The 17,610-nt window shown below is 45.2% G+C and overlaps 1 protein-coding gene across 2 annotated transcripts in view; it reads left to right on the forward strand.

Annotated features, from left to right (window-relative positions):
• The window catches only part of acin1b (apoptotic chromatin condensation inducer 1b), a 34,561-nt gene that overhangs the window by 7,083 nt on the left and 9,868 nt on the right, over positions 1–17,610 (forward strand). For both annotated transcript variants that reach the window (XM_080742095.1, XM_080742096.1), the window contains exons 4-8: positions 1,197–1,252; positions 2,198–4,006; positions 4,098–4,180; positions 10,942–11,062; positions 15,573–15,618. In XM_080742095.1, the coding sequence (XP_080598221.1) occupies positions 1,197–1,252; positions 2,198–4,006; positions 4,098–4,180; positions 10,942–11,062; positions 15,573–15,618 (2,115 nt within the window). The remainder of the gene's footprint in view (positions 1–1,196; positions 1,253–2,197; positions 4,007–4,097; positions 4,181–10,941; positions 11,063–15,572; positions 15,619–17,610) is intronic.

Raw genomic sequence — 17,610 nt, forward strand, 5'->3', positions numbered from 1 at the left:
ACAGATAGGCTCTAATTCGCGCAATATTTCTAAGGTGAAAGAAGGCAATCTTCGTGACATGATTAATGTGTGTATTAAAATTTAATTCAGCATCAATGATCACCCCCAGGTTCTTAACAGAGGTGTTATTTTCTTTAGCCAGGTTACCAAGTCTATGGTAACCAAGTTACTAAGTCTACATAGTGTGTCAGGGTGGCTCAACCAGTAACAGCGCTGATCACCTAATGCCACCATCCCCGGGTTCGATTCCCTGCTTGGGGATCTGTGTGTTCTCTGATGATGATGAAACCATGCTAATTCTGAAGCACTAGATTAGTGTCAATGAGTGCAACTATTGTGCTGAGGAGAACATCAGTGATCTAATCTCAAGTGTTTATGCAACCACTTGGCTATCAGATGCTACAGACCACAGCAGCATTGACACGTTTATACACTACAAATAAAATGTGGGGTACTAACTTATTAAAACTAGCTGTAGTAATGATCAATGATGTTGTGTTTCTGTTTTAGATAGGGGAGGAGATGAGTCAGAACAGCTTTATAAAGCTATACCTGGTTTTGAACTAATCAATTTAATCAATTATACTGTGTGTGTGTATATATATATATATATATATATATATATATATATTTTTTTTTTAAATCTCTTAAACTCAATAGCAAAAACTGCAGATCTCCAAGCTCTCAATATAATGTGTCGCAATGCGTTGTGAGCTTGTACCGTGGCTAATTTCACTATTTTGGGTGACACCGAAGTAAAATAGAGATTAAGTGGTTAATCAGTCTAATTGATTTTGTTGATTATAAAAAAAACATTATACAGATTATTCATTTAATCCAAAAAGTAATTGATAGAATTACTCTAAGAAAATAATTGATAGTTGCAGCTCCAAGTTGTAACGTGTCGTAGCAGATACTACAGTTGAAACTATTTTGAGCTCCAAATGGAGTTCACCTCATAGGGCATCAATATTATATCAGTATCGTGCTAATAAGACTATACCTGTATACCATCTGGGATTCGTTGTCTTTTCTTGGATATACTCTAAAGGCTTACCTGACCGTCGTAGCCGTAGGCATTATGAATATTTATCAAAAATATCTTTGTGTAAATATTTTAATAATGAATATTTGGTCAAAATATATTGACCAACCTTTGAACTTTGAACCCATTCCGCTGTTCCTCTCCCCGACAGAGAGCTCCGGGGCGGCAGAGGAGGAAGACGACCACACAGAAGACGACAGTGACAAGGTCAGACACACACACATTCTCGCAGGAAACAATGATAGGAAGTACCACTTAAGCCCTAGATGTACAGTAGGTACATTGTAGTACAATAACTAGAGAAAATAGCAGAACTACAATGCGACACGTTGTGAGCATGTACTGTAGACTGCGTTGTACATTTGTAGATGCTATTTTTGGTAATTTTGAAAATAAAATCTTTGAAAACGTTAGACTATAATGCCCAAAATAGGGACACCAGGTTTGAAGTGGTTAATGTATTATTCTTCTGTGTTCAAAATAAATATTATATTTAAAGTAAAAACGTAACATAATAATAATTAGGTTTGAGAAATGTGTCTTTCATAATAACGATAGGAGCTATTAATTGGTAAATGGTGCCCTTATCCAATGCGCTTTACATAGATTTTGCATCACATTTACCCATTCACACACCATGGTGGAGGAAACCATGCAAGTAAAGGCAACAACCTGCTCCTCGGGAGCAATTAGGGGTTCAACGTCTTGCTCAAGGACACTTCGACACTAAGCCTGGGATTGAACTGGGAACCTTCCGGTTGCTAAGCGGCCACTCTACCCCTGAGCCACTGCCACCCGTGTTATTTTGATTTTCCATATTTTATCACATCAAAAAATTGCACATACATATAAATATCAAAGAAATCCTTATTGGAATATTTTATGTTAAATACTAGAACAATCTGTTTCTATGTCTGGACGTCCAAATCACATATTACAATAAACCATGAAGCATTTGATGAGATCCATATGTTTTTGTGCTAAAATGTTTCGTTTATGTTTTCAAAATAAATAACAATGCAGACAATGGAAGGGAAATAATAGCAATAAAAAGGGAAGAAAGAAAAAAGAAAATGTATCAAAGATTTGCATAGGGATCCTGTGTGGAACATTTTCTCTCAAACTAACTCCACCTTCATTTGCGTTCTGTAGCATCGTCCTGTGTCCACCCAGCCCCCACTGATCAGGGCGGAGGTGGAAGAAGGAGGCCTGCTGATGGGGCGTAGGCCTGACATGGGCCCTGGCTCCGTCCTACAGCACCAGGAGGCCCCTAATGTCCCAGGAGCCTGGTTGCAGCGGCCTTCCCTCCGTCTAGGGCACGAGGAGAAGTCCACGCCTTCACCACCCCGAGCCATCGCATCGCTGTCTGTGCGTGTGGTGGGCCAGATAGAACGGCAGGGCCTGCCTCCTTTTGTGCCCCGAGCCCAGGAGAAGGAAGGCACAGCGCCGGCCGAGCCCGGCTCTGCCCACTCCGTCCTCCACCTCAGCAGGTCGGCTGGGCCGGCAGGCCGTGCGCAGGAGGACAGCGACGATGATGAAGACGAAGATGACGAGGATGATAGTGATGAAGATGAGGAGTGGGGGGTGTCACGGAGGGGTGGCAAAGCCCCTCCACGGCCCCCGCAGCAGCCGTCCCCCAGCGTCCCGCCAGCCGCGGCCCGATCCCGGCGCAAGCTTCAGCCACCACAGCACATCCCACCACCGCAGGTCCATCAGCCCCCCATGCAGCTGCGCCACCCCACCCCTCCTCCATCCCCGCCTCCCGAGCTCTCCTTCCCACTCCCCGACACCCCCAAGCAGAGTCCCCCGGACGTAGGTGAGCCTGAGGCAGAAGGTGCTGTGCCCCGCCCTCGCCCGGCCGCGCAGAGACAGGACTCCTCCTCCTCCGATGACTCCAGCTCCCGTTCCAGTAGCCCAGAGCCCCAGCAGGAGCGCAGGCCAGGGCCCCTCACCCTGCTCGTCCGCAAGATGGAGTCCGAGGGGAAATTCCCCACGGCGGCAGAGCCCACCGGGGCTGTGGACATGTCACACTTCGGACCTGCTGCTTCCAGCTCCGCCGGGGCCGCTGACTCCAGCGACACCCCACTGCAAAGAATGGAGAGAGAGCGTCAGCAACAGAAGAGAGAGAGGGAGGAGAGAGAGAAGCAGCTGAGGGAAGAGAGGGAGGAAGAACGAAGGCAGAAGCAGCAGGAGGAGGAGGAGATAGAAAGAGAGAAGAAACGACAGGAGGAAAGGGAGAGGCAGCGGTTGGTAGAGGAGAAGGAAAAACTGAAGAAACAACAGGAGGCGGAGAAGGAAAGGGAGAAAAAGCGCCTGGAAGAACAGAGGGAGGCGGAGAGAAAACGCCTGGAAGAGGAGAGAGAGATGGAGAGAAAACGGTTGGAAGAGAAGAGAGAGATGGAGAGAAAACGGCTGGAAGAGGAGAGGGAGATGGAGAGAAAACGGCTGGAAGAGAAGAGGGAGATGGAGAGAAAACGGCTGGAAGAGGAGAGGGAGATCGAGAGAAAACGCCTGGAAGATGAGCATAAGAGAGAACAGAAAAAGTTAGAGGAGGACAGGGAAAAAGAGCAGAAAAGACAGGAGGCGGAGGAGAGGGAGAGGGAGAGCCGACTGCCTCCGTGTAAGAGGGGGCGGTCTGGGTCCGAAGACTCCGCTCACTCCCTCCAGGCCCCCATGACGCTGACGCTTCAGGTCGGGGGGGAACATCCTCTTTCATCTCCACCCCCCAGCTTGACCTCCATCGCTCAGCCTCCTGTAGCCAAGAAGCCACGCGGGTTCTCCGACACCCAAGCACAGTCCATGGTTTCTCCCCCCAAGATGGTGCAAGCGCCAGTGGTGGTGACCAAGACCCAGGATTTAGGCTCTGAATCTGATTCTGGCTCAGAATCTGACTCTTCGTCACGCTCATCACGCTCATCTTCCTCATCCCGGGACAACTCCCGCCCTGCCAAGCAACAGAAGGTTAGTGCTTGTTTTTGAACCAGGGCTTAACTGCAGCTCTTTGTTCATTTGTGTCGTTGGTTTTCATCATGTTCAACTTCTGATCTTGCAGAAGGCCCACCAAGGGAAGGAAGCAGACGATGAAAAGCAGAAGAAACCAGATAAAGGAGAGAAGACAAGTCACCCCACCAAAAGGTCAGAACTACAGCTGTGTGCCGACTTCTTTTCTCATTACAGCAATGCTACTTTAGCCAGCATGAGATAAATAACTACTCACCTAATTCGGCGAAGGTTCAAAGAGAAAGCACTTCCACAAGTGTCTACATTATTATATTATACATCAAGTCAAGAGCATGGTTTTCATATTGTAAATCATGACGTCATAATGGTGCATACATAATAAGATGTTAACTAACTGTTGATCTATCAAATATTCTTCATAAAAACTATGATGGCATTAGTGAACTGTTTAATATGAGGTGCAGTGCTCTGCTCTAGTCTCTGTACCGTAGACCCTCCCACTGGCGCCCAGACACTGCTGGAATGGCGTTCCTTACCACTGAGCCTCGCTGTTTCAACCTTGGAAGTGTTTTGACAAAAACAATCTCTGAGATTTCTCTGTTTCTGGTGACAGACACAGTGGACAAAGTGTGTACTAACTCTCCATTAATTAATTGCCATCTGGTGGTCTAGAAACACTGACACTGTACATGGTACGTTTGTGCATACGGTGTGTGTGTGTGTGTGTGTGTGTGTGTGTGTGTGTGTGTGCGTGTGCGTGCGTGCGCGAGTGAGAGCAAGCCCATGACATTGCGAGGCTTGTCTGCAACCAGATTCAACTGCTGTGTTCAACATATTCTTTACATGAATGGAGAAGTGTCCAACTACGATGCAAGTTATACAAGAGTCTGCCAGCCTGCAGGTGGAAATATTTGCTTGTGTTCCCTCCATACACATTATTTTCTCATCCCCAAATGCCTAGTCTCACATGCTTAGTATCCTCTCTTGCTAGTATTAAGTATTGCATTATGTTAAGGATGGCGACGTGAGAACGACTTCTCTTCTCTTGTTCTTCCCTGTGTATGCCGGCAATTTATGTTACATTTTTAGCTGTCAATATTCTGATATCATAGTGTAAACATGGTGTATTACACAATTTGTTTGTTTTACGAGGTTAGTGTTTCCATCTTGGGTTACACACACATCCTTCTCTTGAATAAAGTTATACATTTCTTTTAAATACTAGAAGCAAGCCTCTAAGCCAGAAACCCGTTGCACATTTTAACTAAATACTATATATTCTTAATCTCAACTCTAAGTTCCTATACCAATCGACTCCAGTCCAAAGCAAAGCTAGCTAGGGCTGATTTTTGTTTTGGTGAGAGAAAACACTGCCGGGAGACAAAAGCTCCTGTTGCCAGATTCTATGGGTGAAACAAGCGACCAGGTCTATGAAAACAAACCCAAAAGAAGTGACCAGTTTCACCACTTGAGCTCTATTACATTAGCTATTTTCTAAAAGAATGTTGAAAGCAATACGTAATAAGCAACTATAATGAGCAGACCTGGCAACACTGCCAAACCAGCGTTGCAGTACTCTCTCAAGACAAGACTCTGATAGCCATCAAATGAAGAGGAACAAACAGAGAGGGCGTTCCCTTTTATGTGACGATGGTTAGCCAGATTGGCGTTGCAGTGACCGAGGTGTCCTTTGAATGGGATGTTCCGTTGCCTGACTTTTAAATGCCAAGTTTGCCAACTAATGCCAGCAGACTACAACAGGCTAGCAGTCTGAAGCCGTTTGAAATAGTCTGTTTGGTGTGGAGACACCTTTACGTTCACACACCATGATGGCGAAGGAAACCATGCAAGGCACCAACCTGCTCATCGGGACCAGTTAGGGTTTCAGCACCCTGGCCACAATATGACTTACGCTTGGTTCCACGATTTCTAGCGGAAGTGCTGCGTTTAACGGACGTTACGTCATGCGGTAATAAAATAGATTTTAGCTCTTAACTCGTTCTTAATAGGATCGCCTGAATCAATGTTTTTGTTTGTATATTGTATATTGTTTATTGCGAGTGCAACCGAAGGAGCAGGAGACGTAGACCAGGTTTTTTTTTCCAGTGGGAAATACGTTTGCAGGAACACCACACTGTGAAAAAAAGACAACTTCCGGGAAAATTCAGCCCCACCTCCTAGAACTGTATCTGCCTCATATTGTCACCAGGCTTTTCTCTTCGCAGATGAGTAAGCCTGGCTATGCAAGGCTAGGGTTTCAGTGTCTTGCTCAAGGACACTTCGACACTAACCCGGGTAGCCGCGGGGATCAAACAGATTGAACCTTCTGATTCCTAAGCTACTGCTGAGCCATTTCTGCCCTTTAACTTCAGATTCCTACCATAGCACTTTACTTTCATCCCTTTTCACTTGATGAAGCTATGCTAATACTCCAACTGCACTGCATTTGATTGAAGCAATGATGTACAATGCAAACATTTTAATTAACACCTGAAGTAGAAGGTACAGTATATGTGGGTGACAGATGGTCAGTGTTTCTGATTCCTCAGCTATTTGCTTGGATGTGACTCGACTTGTTGAAACAATCATACATGACTTTTAATCTAAAGTTTAAACCAAAAGTTTAGACTCAAAACATTTCAGGGTGGCAGATTATTTTGAATGCCTTAATAAGAACCCTGGAGGTTTTGAAGCATTGTTTTTATCGAAACACAAGAGTTTCCAAGAACCTTTGTCTCAGTTGTAGAGAAAGCCGAATGAATGTCATAACATGAGCTGTGGAGTTAAAGAACATGCTTTTTCACAGTTGATTGAATTGGCAACTGATTATCATTGCTCAAATATTTCAATGTACAAAGTTGGTTTCAGCCATAAAAGGATGGAAAAGTAATGAAAGAAAACTATTTTGAAATGCAAACACTTAAATGATTAAGTTATTTCTCTGGAATGTTTTCCAGTGGTGTGTGTGTGTGTGTCTGTATGGGGGAGGTAAATACTCTCCAAGTGTTTTGTCAATTATACTATGGTGATAGTCCCTTATTATTTCTTGACAGGCGTTCAATGCGCCAGCCCAACCGGCGTGGCCTGCTCTCTAGTCTCTCCTTTCTCTCTACAGAGGAGAATAAACTGGGTCCTTTGCCCTCCCTCGCTCTCCTCTCCTTTTCCTATTAATTTCCCCTCTCACTCATTCACTCGCTAGCCCGCTAGTAGCCAACATGGCCGTCACGCATGCATTGCATCTCTGATGATAAACGACGCAGTGCTCAAGCCCCAGAAAAGCCGCAACCCGTTTTTTTCTCCCCCGCTTCCCCGATTCCCACACGCGCCTGACCGGAATATAACGCAGCGTTGTTTGGCTGGGAATCTAAGCCCCGGTGTTATGCTGTCTGAAGGCAACAAAAACGGGTAAGATAGTGAGCTAAACGTTAGCGAGAGGAGAGCGGCGTCGGGTTGCTGCTGCCTCAGGTCCGTAGAGAGGAAGCAGCAGCGATGCTAGCTATCGCCTCCTCCCTCATTCATTCTGTAGTGTTTAAATGACCCCAGCCGGCGCTTCATCAGATCACCCGTTTAGTCCAGTGGTTTTCAACCTTTTTTTCATGTCAAGTTTATTCGGCATTAATGAGCCGCGGACCACCGTTTGATGAGATGTGGCCTCTCAGACCCAAAACTTGAATATTTTGTTATCGTTGTATAAGATTTGGTCCACAATTCCTTGCTGTATTGTCTTGATGTGGTAGCGTAGGAAAGATGACAGGCAAACGTTGATCAAATTAACAATTCTTCTACATTTTCTAATTGAGAAGACATCTTGTAAATTAAGTAATGCAGATGTTAAACAATAATTTAACTCTTGAGAGTGTCAAATGAAACCAAATGGTCCATTCATTTTACGCTCTCAAGAGTTAAAGAGCTATAAAGGTCCATTTGGTTACCAACTCTCCATCATTTAACTGGGGACCACCTGGAAACCCCTCCCTCAAGGACCACTGGTGGTCCCCGGACCACTGGTTGAGAACCACTGCCGTAGTCTGATTGCTAACCCGTGGCATGTTTGCACATGTGGGCACTGGGGTGTGGGTGGGGAACCGCGGTGTCCTTTGTTGGGAGATTTTCTCAGGGGTCTCTCTTCCTCATAAACCCATTTGGATCTGCACTTGTGCAGTTTTCATGAATAAATAATTGGGCTTAGATTTCATGGCATGACGATGATGAGCATATATCAATGAATTAAAGATTTCTTCTCATGCCACAATGAATGCAGTCTATATTCAATAAAGATGTAATTTAAGTTGTAGAACAGACTAGTTTTATTTTTTATTTTTGGGGGTGGTGGTGTCAGGGGATGTCATTAAAGTGACATCTGGTAGTGCTCCAGTCGGTGTGAATAGGTCCTTATGCTGTGACATAATCTCCCAAATGGCACCAGCGTTCATATTTATCCTCATCCACTGCACCGTGGGAATATTGGACATTTCATGTCTGATGTGTAATAATGAGCTTTTGGTTCCTCTTTGCATAGCCTAGCCATTGTTTAGCCGCCACTTGCAACTCTAGATTTGTTTTAAATGTTGAATTTAAAGTCCTATCTGATTGTATTATTAAATGACATTTAAACTCGCTAAGATTGCAGCTGTACGGAAAGCTTGAATTATCCTCTTCAGTCTTCAATATCTGCAAAGTGTTTGTTTCATAAAAATCCACTGTTTACATGATATTATGATATACTTTCTGTCAAGAAATTACGTGCACGTAATTATTTTTAATTACTAAGTGTTGGAGTTTGGAAGCGAACTTTGCAGATAGAAGCTTTCCGTACAGTTAAACATTGTTTAATACAATCAGATAGGTCTTTTCTGTCTCTAAATTCAACACATTAAAACATTTTAGAGTTGCAAATTGCGGCTAGCCATTGTTAAAGGGGTCAGAAACTATATTACATCCATACATGCATACATACATACGGCAGCCTGGATTTAGAGAAATTGCACACACAAGGGATGTTATTGGGTCATAATGGATAGTGTGGTGGTCCCTTGTATTTTTTGTCATACTTTTTGCTCACTCGGATCAAAGTGTTTAATTGCGACCGTCAGGTCGCATTTACTACCAAAACCTCCACCGGCTGTCCGTCTGTCTGTGAGTCAGTCACACTTTTGCCCTGCTCATATCTCCACAACCGTTGCCCCCATCCATGCCAAATTTTGCACACACACTCCTTACCTGCCAAACTACAACTTCCAAGGACCCCCGCAGCTCCAGGGACCCCCAGGTCCCTGGGGGACCCCCAGGTGTCACACGTCACATGTCACACTTTTGCCCTGCTCATATCTCCACAACCGTTGCCCCCATCCATGCCACATTTTGCACACACACTCCTTACCTGCCAAACTACAACCTCCAAGGACCCCCGGAGCTCCAGGGACCCCCAGCTCCCTGGGGGACCCCCAAGTGTAAAAATGACCAAATGACCACCCCAACGGGGCTGCTCACTGGGAATTCCCGGGGACCACCCACTCCTGGTGCTCCAGAACGGATGCAAAAGTGGTGACGCCCCCAGTGGAGGACCCCCTCCACTGCAGCTCACATAAAATGCCGTAACTCGGGCTAGGAGCGTCCGGGAGAGCCGGGGCCGGTACCTATTTGTCCACCAAGGCAACGTGGACACCCCACCCCTCATTTGTCACATGGCCCTCTTCTAGCGCCACCATGAGGCCCATTCTTGCAAAACACATTTGTGGACACTGCTCCTACAATTTTTGCCCTAAAATCACGCAAAACTATACATTGCCCACACAACTAGGAAGCAATGGCAGTTACAGCCCTCTTTGTGTATACATGTGACCTGACGGTCGCTTATCTCCCGATTAGGGAGTCTTACTGGTTTACAAATGTACAAACAAGCGTAACAGTTTGATCAATGGTCAGCTTGCCCTGGGTGTTCCGTCACCCCTGTTTCTGGAGGGTGGTTTATTCCAGTCAACATCTGTCTACTGCTAACAGGCCCCTGTCACTGCAGGTGTGACCGTAGACTTTAACCCTGCCCAGACACAGACACAGTGACCCACCTGATACAAAAGATGAAGATTATGTGCCACACGGATTAGAGACGGAAGGCACATAGCAGTGCCAGTCTCTCTGCCAGTGACTTATCTTGAGAGAAACCCATTGAATTGGGCTTTCCCAGCACAAGCCCCCCCACTTGTGTTACAACTCCTGCTTGAAGACACAACAAAACATTACAAGAGGCTGTGTTGTGTCAGAGGAATGCAGTTGATGATGACCTATACAGATTCCCACAAGAACAGGTGAGGGTTTTATGTAGGTTATGATATGAACGTAATAGAAGAAGATCATCTCAGGTAGCTTATTTGCTGCTCTTTTTTGCCAAAGGTTGGTCTTCACGATAGTGGCTATCCAAAATGGAAGTGTTCTTTCATTGGCTGCTTTCAATCTGGAGGGAGTCATACTTGTAAGTTGGAAGTGACTTATTTTAAGACCATGTTACTGTTGTGTACTGTCTGTGGTCTTGGGAGAGTCGGAAGCCTGCCTGTGAGTGAATTCTCTATGAATTAGTTTGAGGAGTATTTGTGACCCCTTGGTGTCAGTTGGCTGGTGAGTTATTTATAGCTGAGTTGACCCAGATCATTGGCCTCTCAAGCACCCGTCCTCTGCCGCGCTCTCACTACGTTTCCTGTGTCTTCTGTCCCGTGTGTCCTTTGTCCCTGGGCCGTGTCTCCTACTACTGTAACCCCTCCCACTAACCCCACCCTGACTGCGTCACCTCATCGCTGGTGAAGATCCCAGGGGCAGTGTTCTCCATATAGCGGTATCTTTTAGAATGTGATAAGCTTTGTAAGCAGGGTATAACAGCTAATACAGCTCTTAAAGGTCATCAAACTTTTTTTTTTCTTCTTTTTTTCTTGGTGTGCCTCCAGGGAGGTGACGGAGCCCAGTGCAGCAGCAGTGACTGAGGCGGACCCAGATTCGGAGGGATCCATGATCCAGCAACCGGCCTCCGAGGCAGAGCCAGAGAACAGTGAGGGTCGTCTGGAGGAGGTACGGCTGTTGAGGGGGGTGGGTGGCTGGGTGCACATGGGGTCTTCTAACTGCATGGGGCAAGTTAACTTTAGGTGCACTCTGTGTCGCTAACAGTCACTAGCTAGCTTCCACATAAAACCGTCCATAGTAAGAAGCATGAAGCAGAGAAAACTGTCCAATACCAACACAACCCCTGAACTCCTTCACAGCCACTGCTGCATCTGGTACTCGTACAGATGTTTGGCACACTTCTAATAAAGTGAAACAGAAGTGAAAATTTGACATTTTAACATGGTTTGCAAAAAGCTTTATAGTTTGGAGTAGAAAGGGGTTGAGATGGATCGGGGTAATGTGGCAAATTGGAGGTAACGGTGAACTAACCTTTTATGTGACTAACACTGATAACTGTCTGGCGCACATCTTCTTTTGTGTCTCAAGAGACTTGGTTAGAACTTATTTCATAGCTGGACTGAGTGAGGATGGCAGCATGGATATTCCCTGTATCAGTGTTCTCTGTGAGCTTGTGGGGTGGAAGGAATGAGAACGAAACATCATCTCAGGCTATCCTGTAGGCTCAAATACATTTCAAGTTATCACAAAGATACTCAGCCTTGGTTTAGATCAGATTACAAATCATGAATGTTCTCAGTGAGGCAGTTGGGTGGTTGACGGCAATTAATTGAACACGTACGCACAGCGAGCATTGGAATATCATCACCTAAGCTGATTTGTATTCATGGCTTCACTACTACAGCAGAGATGACATTGCCGCAAGCTCCGTAATGATTTAATGTGTCATTACTTTTGAATTGAGCAAATAAGTCTTAATTCAATTTAAAGGCAGCATCACAGGATCCGCCAAATCACATTATATACACACGTAACCAGCTTATCAGACATGTATTTTAACTTACTGATGTTATTCTAGGCCAGACTATTCTAGACCATTGATGCTATCCTAAGGCAAGCATGCATCCAAAATGTGTCCCTGCAATTTGTGTGTGTCTGGTCTTGTCCTTTTCGGGCCTGCATGAGTAATGGCCACTAACAGTATGTGTGTAGAGAGATGCATCAGGGTTTGTTTCTACTCCTCCTTTCACCGTGTACCTCATTCTCTTTCTGTACTCCCTGGCTCCGTCCCTCTCTGTCTCTCATGCTCGTTTCTCTCTCGCTGTCTCGCCTCCCCGCTTTGTCCTTCACTTATCTCTGTCCATCTGTGCATCGCCATCATGATCGCTCTCTATTTATGGTGTGACTGCTGTTTAAAACCCCCATTGATTGCTTTGTTATGAAGGTGCCCATGCCTCTTCCATTGTCCCTAATGGTACCTGATGAGTACTACTACTGCCTACACCACCTCCACTCCTCCTCCTCTTCCTCCTGCCCCGCTATGCCCAAGCGCCTCGGTGGTACCTGACTTAGGCCCAGAGTCTACAGCCACATGGCACTGAGTAAATCCAACAGCCTGAGCCTGCTGAGGCCTCCCCCCGCCCCCCCATAGTCCTCCTGTGACACGCTGAGCCAGCACCAACTGCAGCTTGCATCACACCACTGCCGACAGCATCCGCATCCATGGTAACTGCAGCAGTGTGGTTGCTACAGTAACCGGCCCCTGATGGGTGTGGAAGCCCACTCGCAGAACTGGACTGTCGTGTTGCACTACATGGTGGTTTCGGTGGGATGGGGGTGGGTGCATCTGCCAGTAACCCACCCCCCTGCTCCCATCTGCTGTTCTGAGGATGAGTTCCTGGTCTCCAGAGAGTGAGGGAGCAGCTCACTGCTGTCTGCGACAGTTCAACCCAGCCATACACGGGAGGAGAGCTTGTTCTGTCCATAAGCTCTCAGACCTGAATCCTGCTGTTCTGCCCTCTGGAGAAACATGCAAGTCTTCATCCAGAGAAATGACAACACTCCAGATCTTCAGAGAGAGAGAGAGAGAGAAAGAGAGAGAGACTGGAGGGAGCTTGTGACCCCATCTTGTAAGCTCCCTGTGGGAACATAACCAAAGGACAGAAGCAGTTCCTGCTTTACTTGTATGCTTTTAATCCTAGACTGCCCCCTGCATGTGGGAAGGAGTATGGCACAATGCCCTGGACTGTAAACCTCTACTTTGACAAGCCCAAATATATGCTACTTTCACTCGGGACATTAGAATGGACACTATATTCAGTTGTCACTGCTGAATGGGCTCCAATGGAAGACTGAAATAGTATTTTTTCTTTTTGCATAATCTTTTTGGGACTGAACGGGAAGCCTTTGAAAAGCATATGAGCTGAGTGGGCAGTAAAGGAACCGTTGCCTTGATTAGCGACAACAATCAATAGAGACTTTTATTAGTCAGCAGAACATCGAGTGAGATGAACTGGTATTATTTGTACCTGGACTGTTGCATTGACGTGCTGATTCCTTCAAGAGAGATCTGGAATATACAGTCATCTGGGACCCATGATTTTGCTTTCAGAAGTGTGGATTATGTTCTACAATCATCCAGGCATGGACTAAGGTGCCAATATATACTGAATTGACCATCTCCCCCCACCACACAATTAATGAACTGCTAGACTGTTTCACTGGATGTTTCAGAGTGGATTATAATTTTCAATTTCCGCTCTGGAGCTGGACACTCCCTCCATCCCATTGAGAGCTCTGCCCTACTCTCTATACTAATCACTTCCTGTGTCCCGCATGAGTGCAAAGGAGCACCCAGCTAACCCATATTTTCTCATGACAAGGGAGTGTAAATTTGTTCGAGAAATCGGAAACTGTCTGGACTTTTTTTTTCCCTCAACCAACGGTGTGTGTCTCGCCACACACCGTCTAATGAGCTGCTAACGTTTGACATTCTCCAACATCTCATAACCGTCACGGCCAGATTGGACATTTTCCTGGATTTCTTGCTTGGGATCAGAGACATTATATGTTTTGTTTTGTTTAAGACTTCACCCCTTTACCCTCATGAACACTAACAACGCCGATATCACCCCTCCCCATCAGAATTCATCGCAAGACAAATTCAAATGGTTTGGCTTGCCTAAAGACTGTGATATGTCACCCTGGTCGGCAATCAATCAAGAAAAGTCCTCCCCTGCCCCATCAAGAAAAAAAATCCAAATCTATGATCAGTTCCTGTCTACCCACCGGCAAATCGGCACACTCAAATCAAGCCCTGCCCTCACTCCTCTGCCTTCTCTGATTGGATCCTTGTTGCCTAGATACAGTGCACACTGCCGTGCGGTTGGGCCATAGCCAAGCCAGTAAGGAATCAGGTGTCAATGGTACCAGGAAATGACCTGTCATTTTCTTTCCTCTATTTGAGATGTAATCATTTCTTAGGTATAACTGTAAAAAAAAGAAAAAACATCAAAGTGTATTTTTGTTTCTCCAGACATTTTGTCTATAACTGAGGACTGAATTATTTCTTCTTTTGTGTTAACTTAGTCCAATTTACTTTACTGGCACCCATACTGCAGTTGTAATATAAAATCTTGTACCAGATGACACATTAGTCATTAACTGTTGATAAATGTCAAGAACTCCCAGTGAATTTCAACTGCAGTACCCAAAGAAACTCTGAGGTGTCTTTGGTCACGAGTGATGGGATCTCCAAACATACGGCTCTCCACCTCTGCTCTCCACATCTTTTGTTAACACTCAGATCATTCACTTGATACATCGCACAATTTGAGGTGGAGGTACATTTGCTTTTACCAAGAGATTAATATATACATCTCAAAATAGGCTTCATAGGACATTTTCGAATTTAATTTACCTTAAAATATTTGTATCCATTTCGTTCATCATGGCAGTGTTGGTCTTCATTACCAGTATAGCAGCATCACATGATTTCAGTGATTCTACATCTTGTGATGGTACACTTCAAAATCCAGAGTGTCAATTTAAATCTTGAGTGTAGAAATGAGCCCTCACAGGTCCAATTTATGCACTCTCATGAGTTGAATTGACACTCAGGATTTCTTTGTGTGTAATGGCTCTAATGGTGCTCTCCCAAACCTGTGTGAAGGACACTGCTGCAGTCGTGCAATTTCTTCTGCAGACAGCTATTCTTGGCCTGTTGTCAGCGTCCTCTGATGACAGGTACTTGGAAACATTCCACATTAAGATACAGTTTGACACAGAGCTACGGAGGATATTAATGCACACCAGCCCCTCCCGCCACAAGACTGCACAAGCACAGAGCAGGGATTAGTCTAACACACACACACGCACACGCACGCACGCACACACCCACACTATATCATTATATGCAGTGTCTTTGAGCAGAGCAGAGGTGGAGAAGGAGGCGCGTGTGGAGTCTATCTCGTCGATCAAGCACCGCTCCATCCCTAATGTGATAAAATTGGAGCCTCTCGACCTCTTTTTATTTGTTTTTGTTTTATTTATCGTCCACCCCTCCCCCCACACTTTCTCTGTCTCCTCTCTGTTTAGCTGTTTGACTGTGGTCTCAATCTCATCTCACCCCCACACCCCTGGGGTTTCTGTATGTCCTCTCGTGTCTCTCTTTTTGCAGAGTACCACTCCTAAGGCTTTTGCAGCTCGCAAGATCTCCTTGCCCTGTGAGTAAGCTAGACACACACACACACACACACACACACACACACACACACACACACACACACACATACTTGACCTGAATGGCACACACAGTGCAACCTATAGTCGGAGATGTCAAATTTAATTCAAGTCACCTTTTGTATAGCACGCTTAAAAACAACAAAACAAAAGTTGATCCAAAGTGCTCATCATCAATGCCGCAATACAGCGTTCAGAGAGCGCTCAATTTAATGTGCTATAAGGCGTCCGGGTGGCACAGGGTCTCAACTAATACAGTTGTCTGTGTTCATGTGAAGGAAACTGGGCAGGCGATCTCTATCACTGCACCAGCAATTCCTACAGGTTGATCAGGGCACCTGTTCAGCGGAAACGCACCCGGGCATTTTTCTTCGCATATGTTAATGCCCATAGATAAAGAAAGGTAGACGCCTCCTTAGGCTCTGGGGCATCTGTAAAAAAAGGCAAGCTTCCGGAATTCTGAAGCACACTTCTGCCTGTGTCACAGAAGGGGATGTTGTACAATCAGAGGCAGTACTCCCTCTTTCCTTGCTTTGGCAATGTAAACGTTTGTTTCCTCATGCCAATAAAGCTCCTTTGAATTGATAAGTCCCGCAAAAGACACACTATGACAGTAGTCACTTTGAGTGGCAGCGTGCCTTCCACATTTCACGTGCTGTGAGCTTGTAGAACGGCTATTTCCACTATACATTTATAAAGAATAAAGTTAATAAATATGCCAGTCATTCCTTTGTATATTTAGGTTATTAGGTTATTTGTCATATCGCAATTATTTGTGTGACAACTTCAAGAGTATGATGGAGAGACATGGTTGTCAACATCATGAACCAGCCAGTAGGGGTCAGCAGTGACAAGGGACTACAGTACAAAGGGTAATTGTGAATTGGCATAATGACTAAATTGTGAGGGGAGGGGAAAAGAAAGGGTGGGGGCATGGTTGCTACTAGGCCTGCTTATAGCATGTATAGACTGCATGACCTTTCCTGGGATTGTGGTCATAGCCGTCATGTACAAAATCACAGTATATTCTAGGAAAATGCCAGTGTTATAGCAGGTTACCACATGCACCTGCTACTTTCAACCCAAAGCGACTCAGATTTGAGTTAACAGACACACAGCTAAAAGACTAAATCAGGGTTGATATTGTCAAAATCAATAGTGGCAAAATCTCAATATATGTCCTGCTGTTTTGAATCCCCAGTACTCTGGTTAGGGTAAGGGTAGGTTTAGGGTTAGGGTTAAGGTTTAGACTTATTCACCAGGTTAGCATTCACCTGCGTCGGCAGGTTAGCGTTCACCAGCGTCGCCAGGTTAGTGTTCACCGGCGATTCGGACTACTGGCCGCTCGAAACAACGGCACATCAAAAAACATCAATACATTTTCACAAGCCCTACGGGCGGGCTCTTGTGTCCACAAGCTCTCCGTTCTCACTGAAGAACCATCAAACCCATATTGCCCATGCAACAAACGTGCTTGCATCTTTTCTTTGGCTCAATGAGATGTTGGAATCCTGAAATTATTACCCCCTGAGATTCCTAGTTGTAGTTAGACACCCTTTTTTTAGGACAAAAAGAACAGTTGAGATTCAGAAATTGCAGTCCATACATTTTATATGCACTGATTAAAAGTTGATCATTTGTACCGGCCATTACAATACGAACCCTCCAAATGGTAGGGAAATTAACCCAGCATAGTGTGTGTGGATGAACATGCCATTTGAATTTCAAAATTCAGTTACTTCAAAAAGAGGTGAGGATCATCAGTAGTAAAGTAAATGTATGTGACTTTTTAGGTGTTGGTAGTTTGAGTTCTGTATGCCTGACTTCCTGTCGTGTTTTTAGACAAATGTTCTGTGTGAAGGCAGAGATCTTCTAAATTATGGATGGTTGTATGACGTATTCCTCTTCATGTGTTTGCTATTTGTTTCAATGATAGACGGCTGATGCAGGTTTCATCATACCCAAATCATAAGACT

Source organism: Nannobrachium achirus (assembly GCF_963921795.1).
Source record: "Nannobrachium achirus genome assembly, chromosome: 14".
Taxonomy (NCBI): Eukaryota; Metazoa; Chordata; class Actinopteri; order Myctophiformes; family Myctophidae; genus Nannobrachium; species Nannobrachium achirus.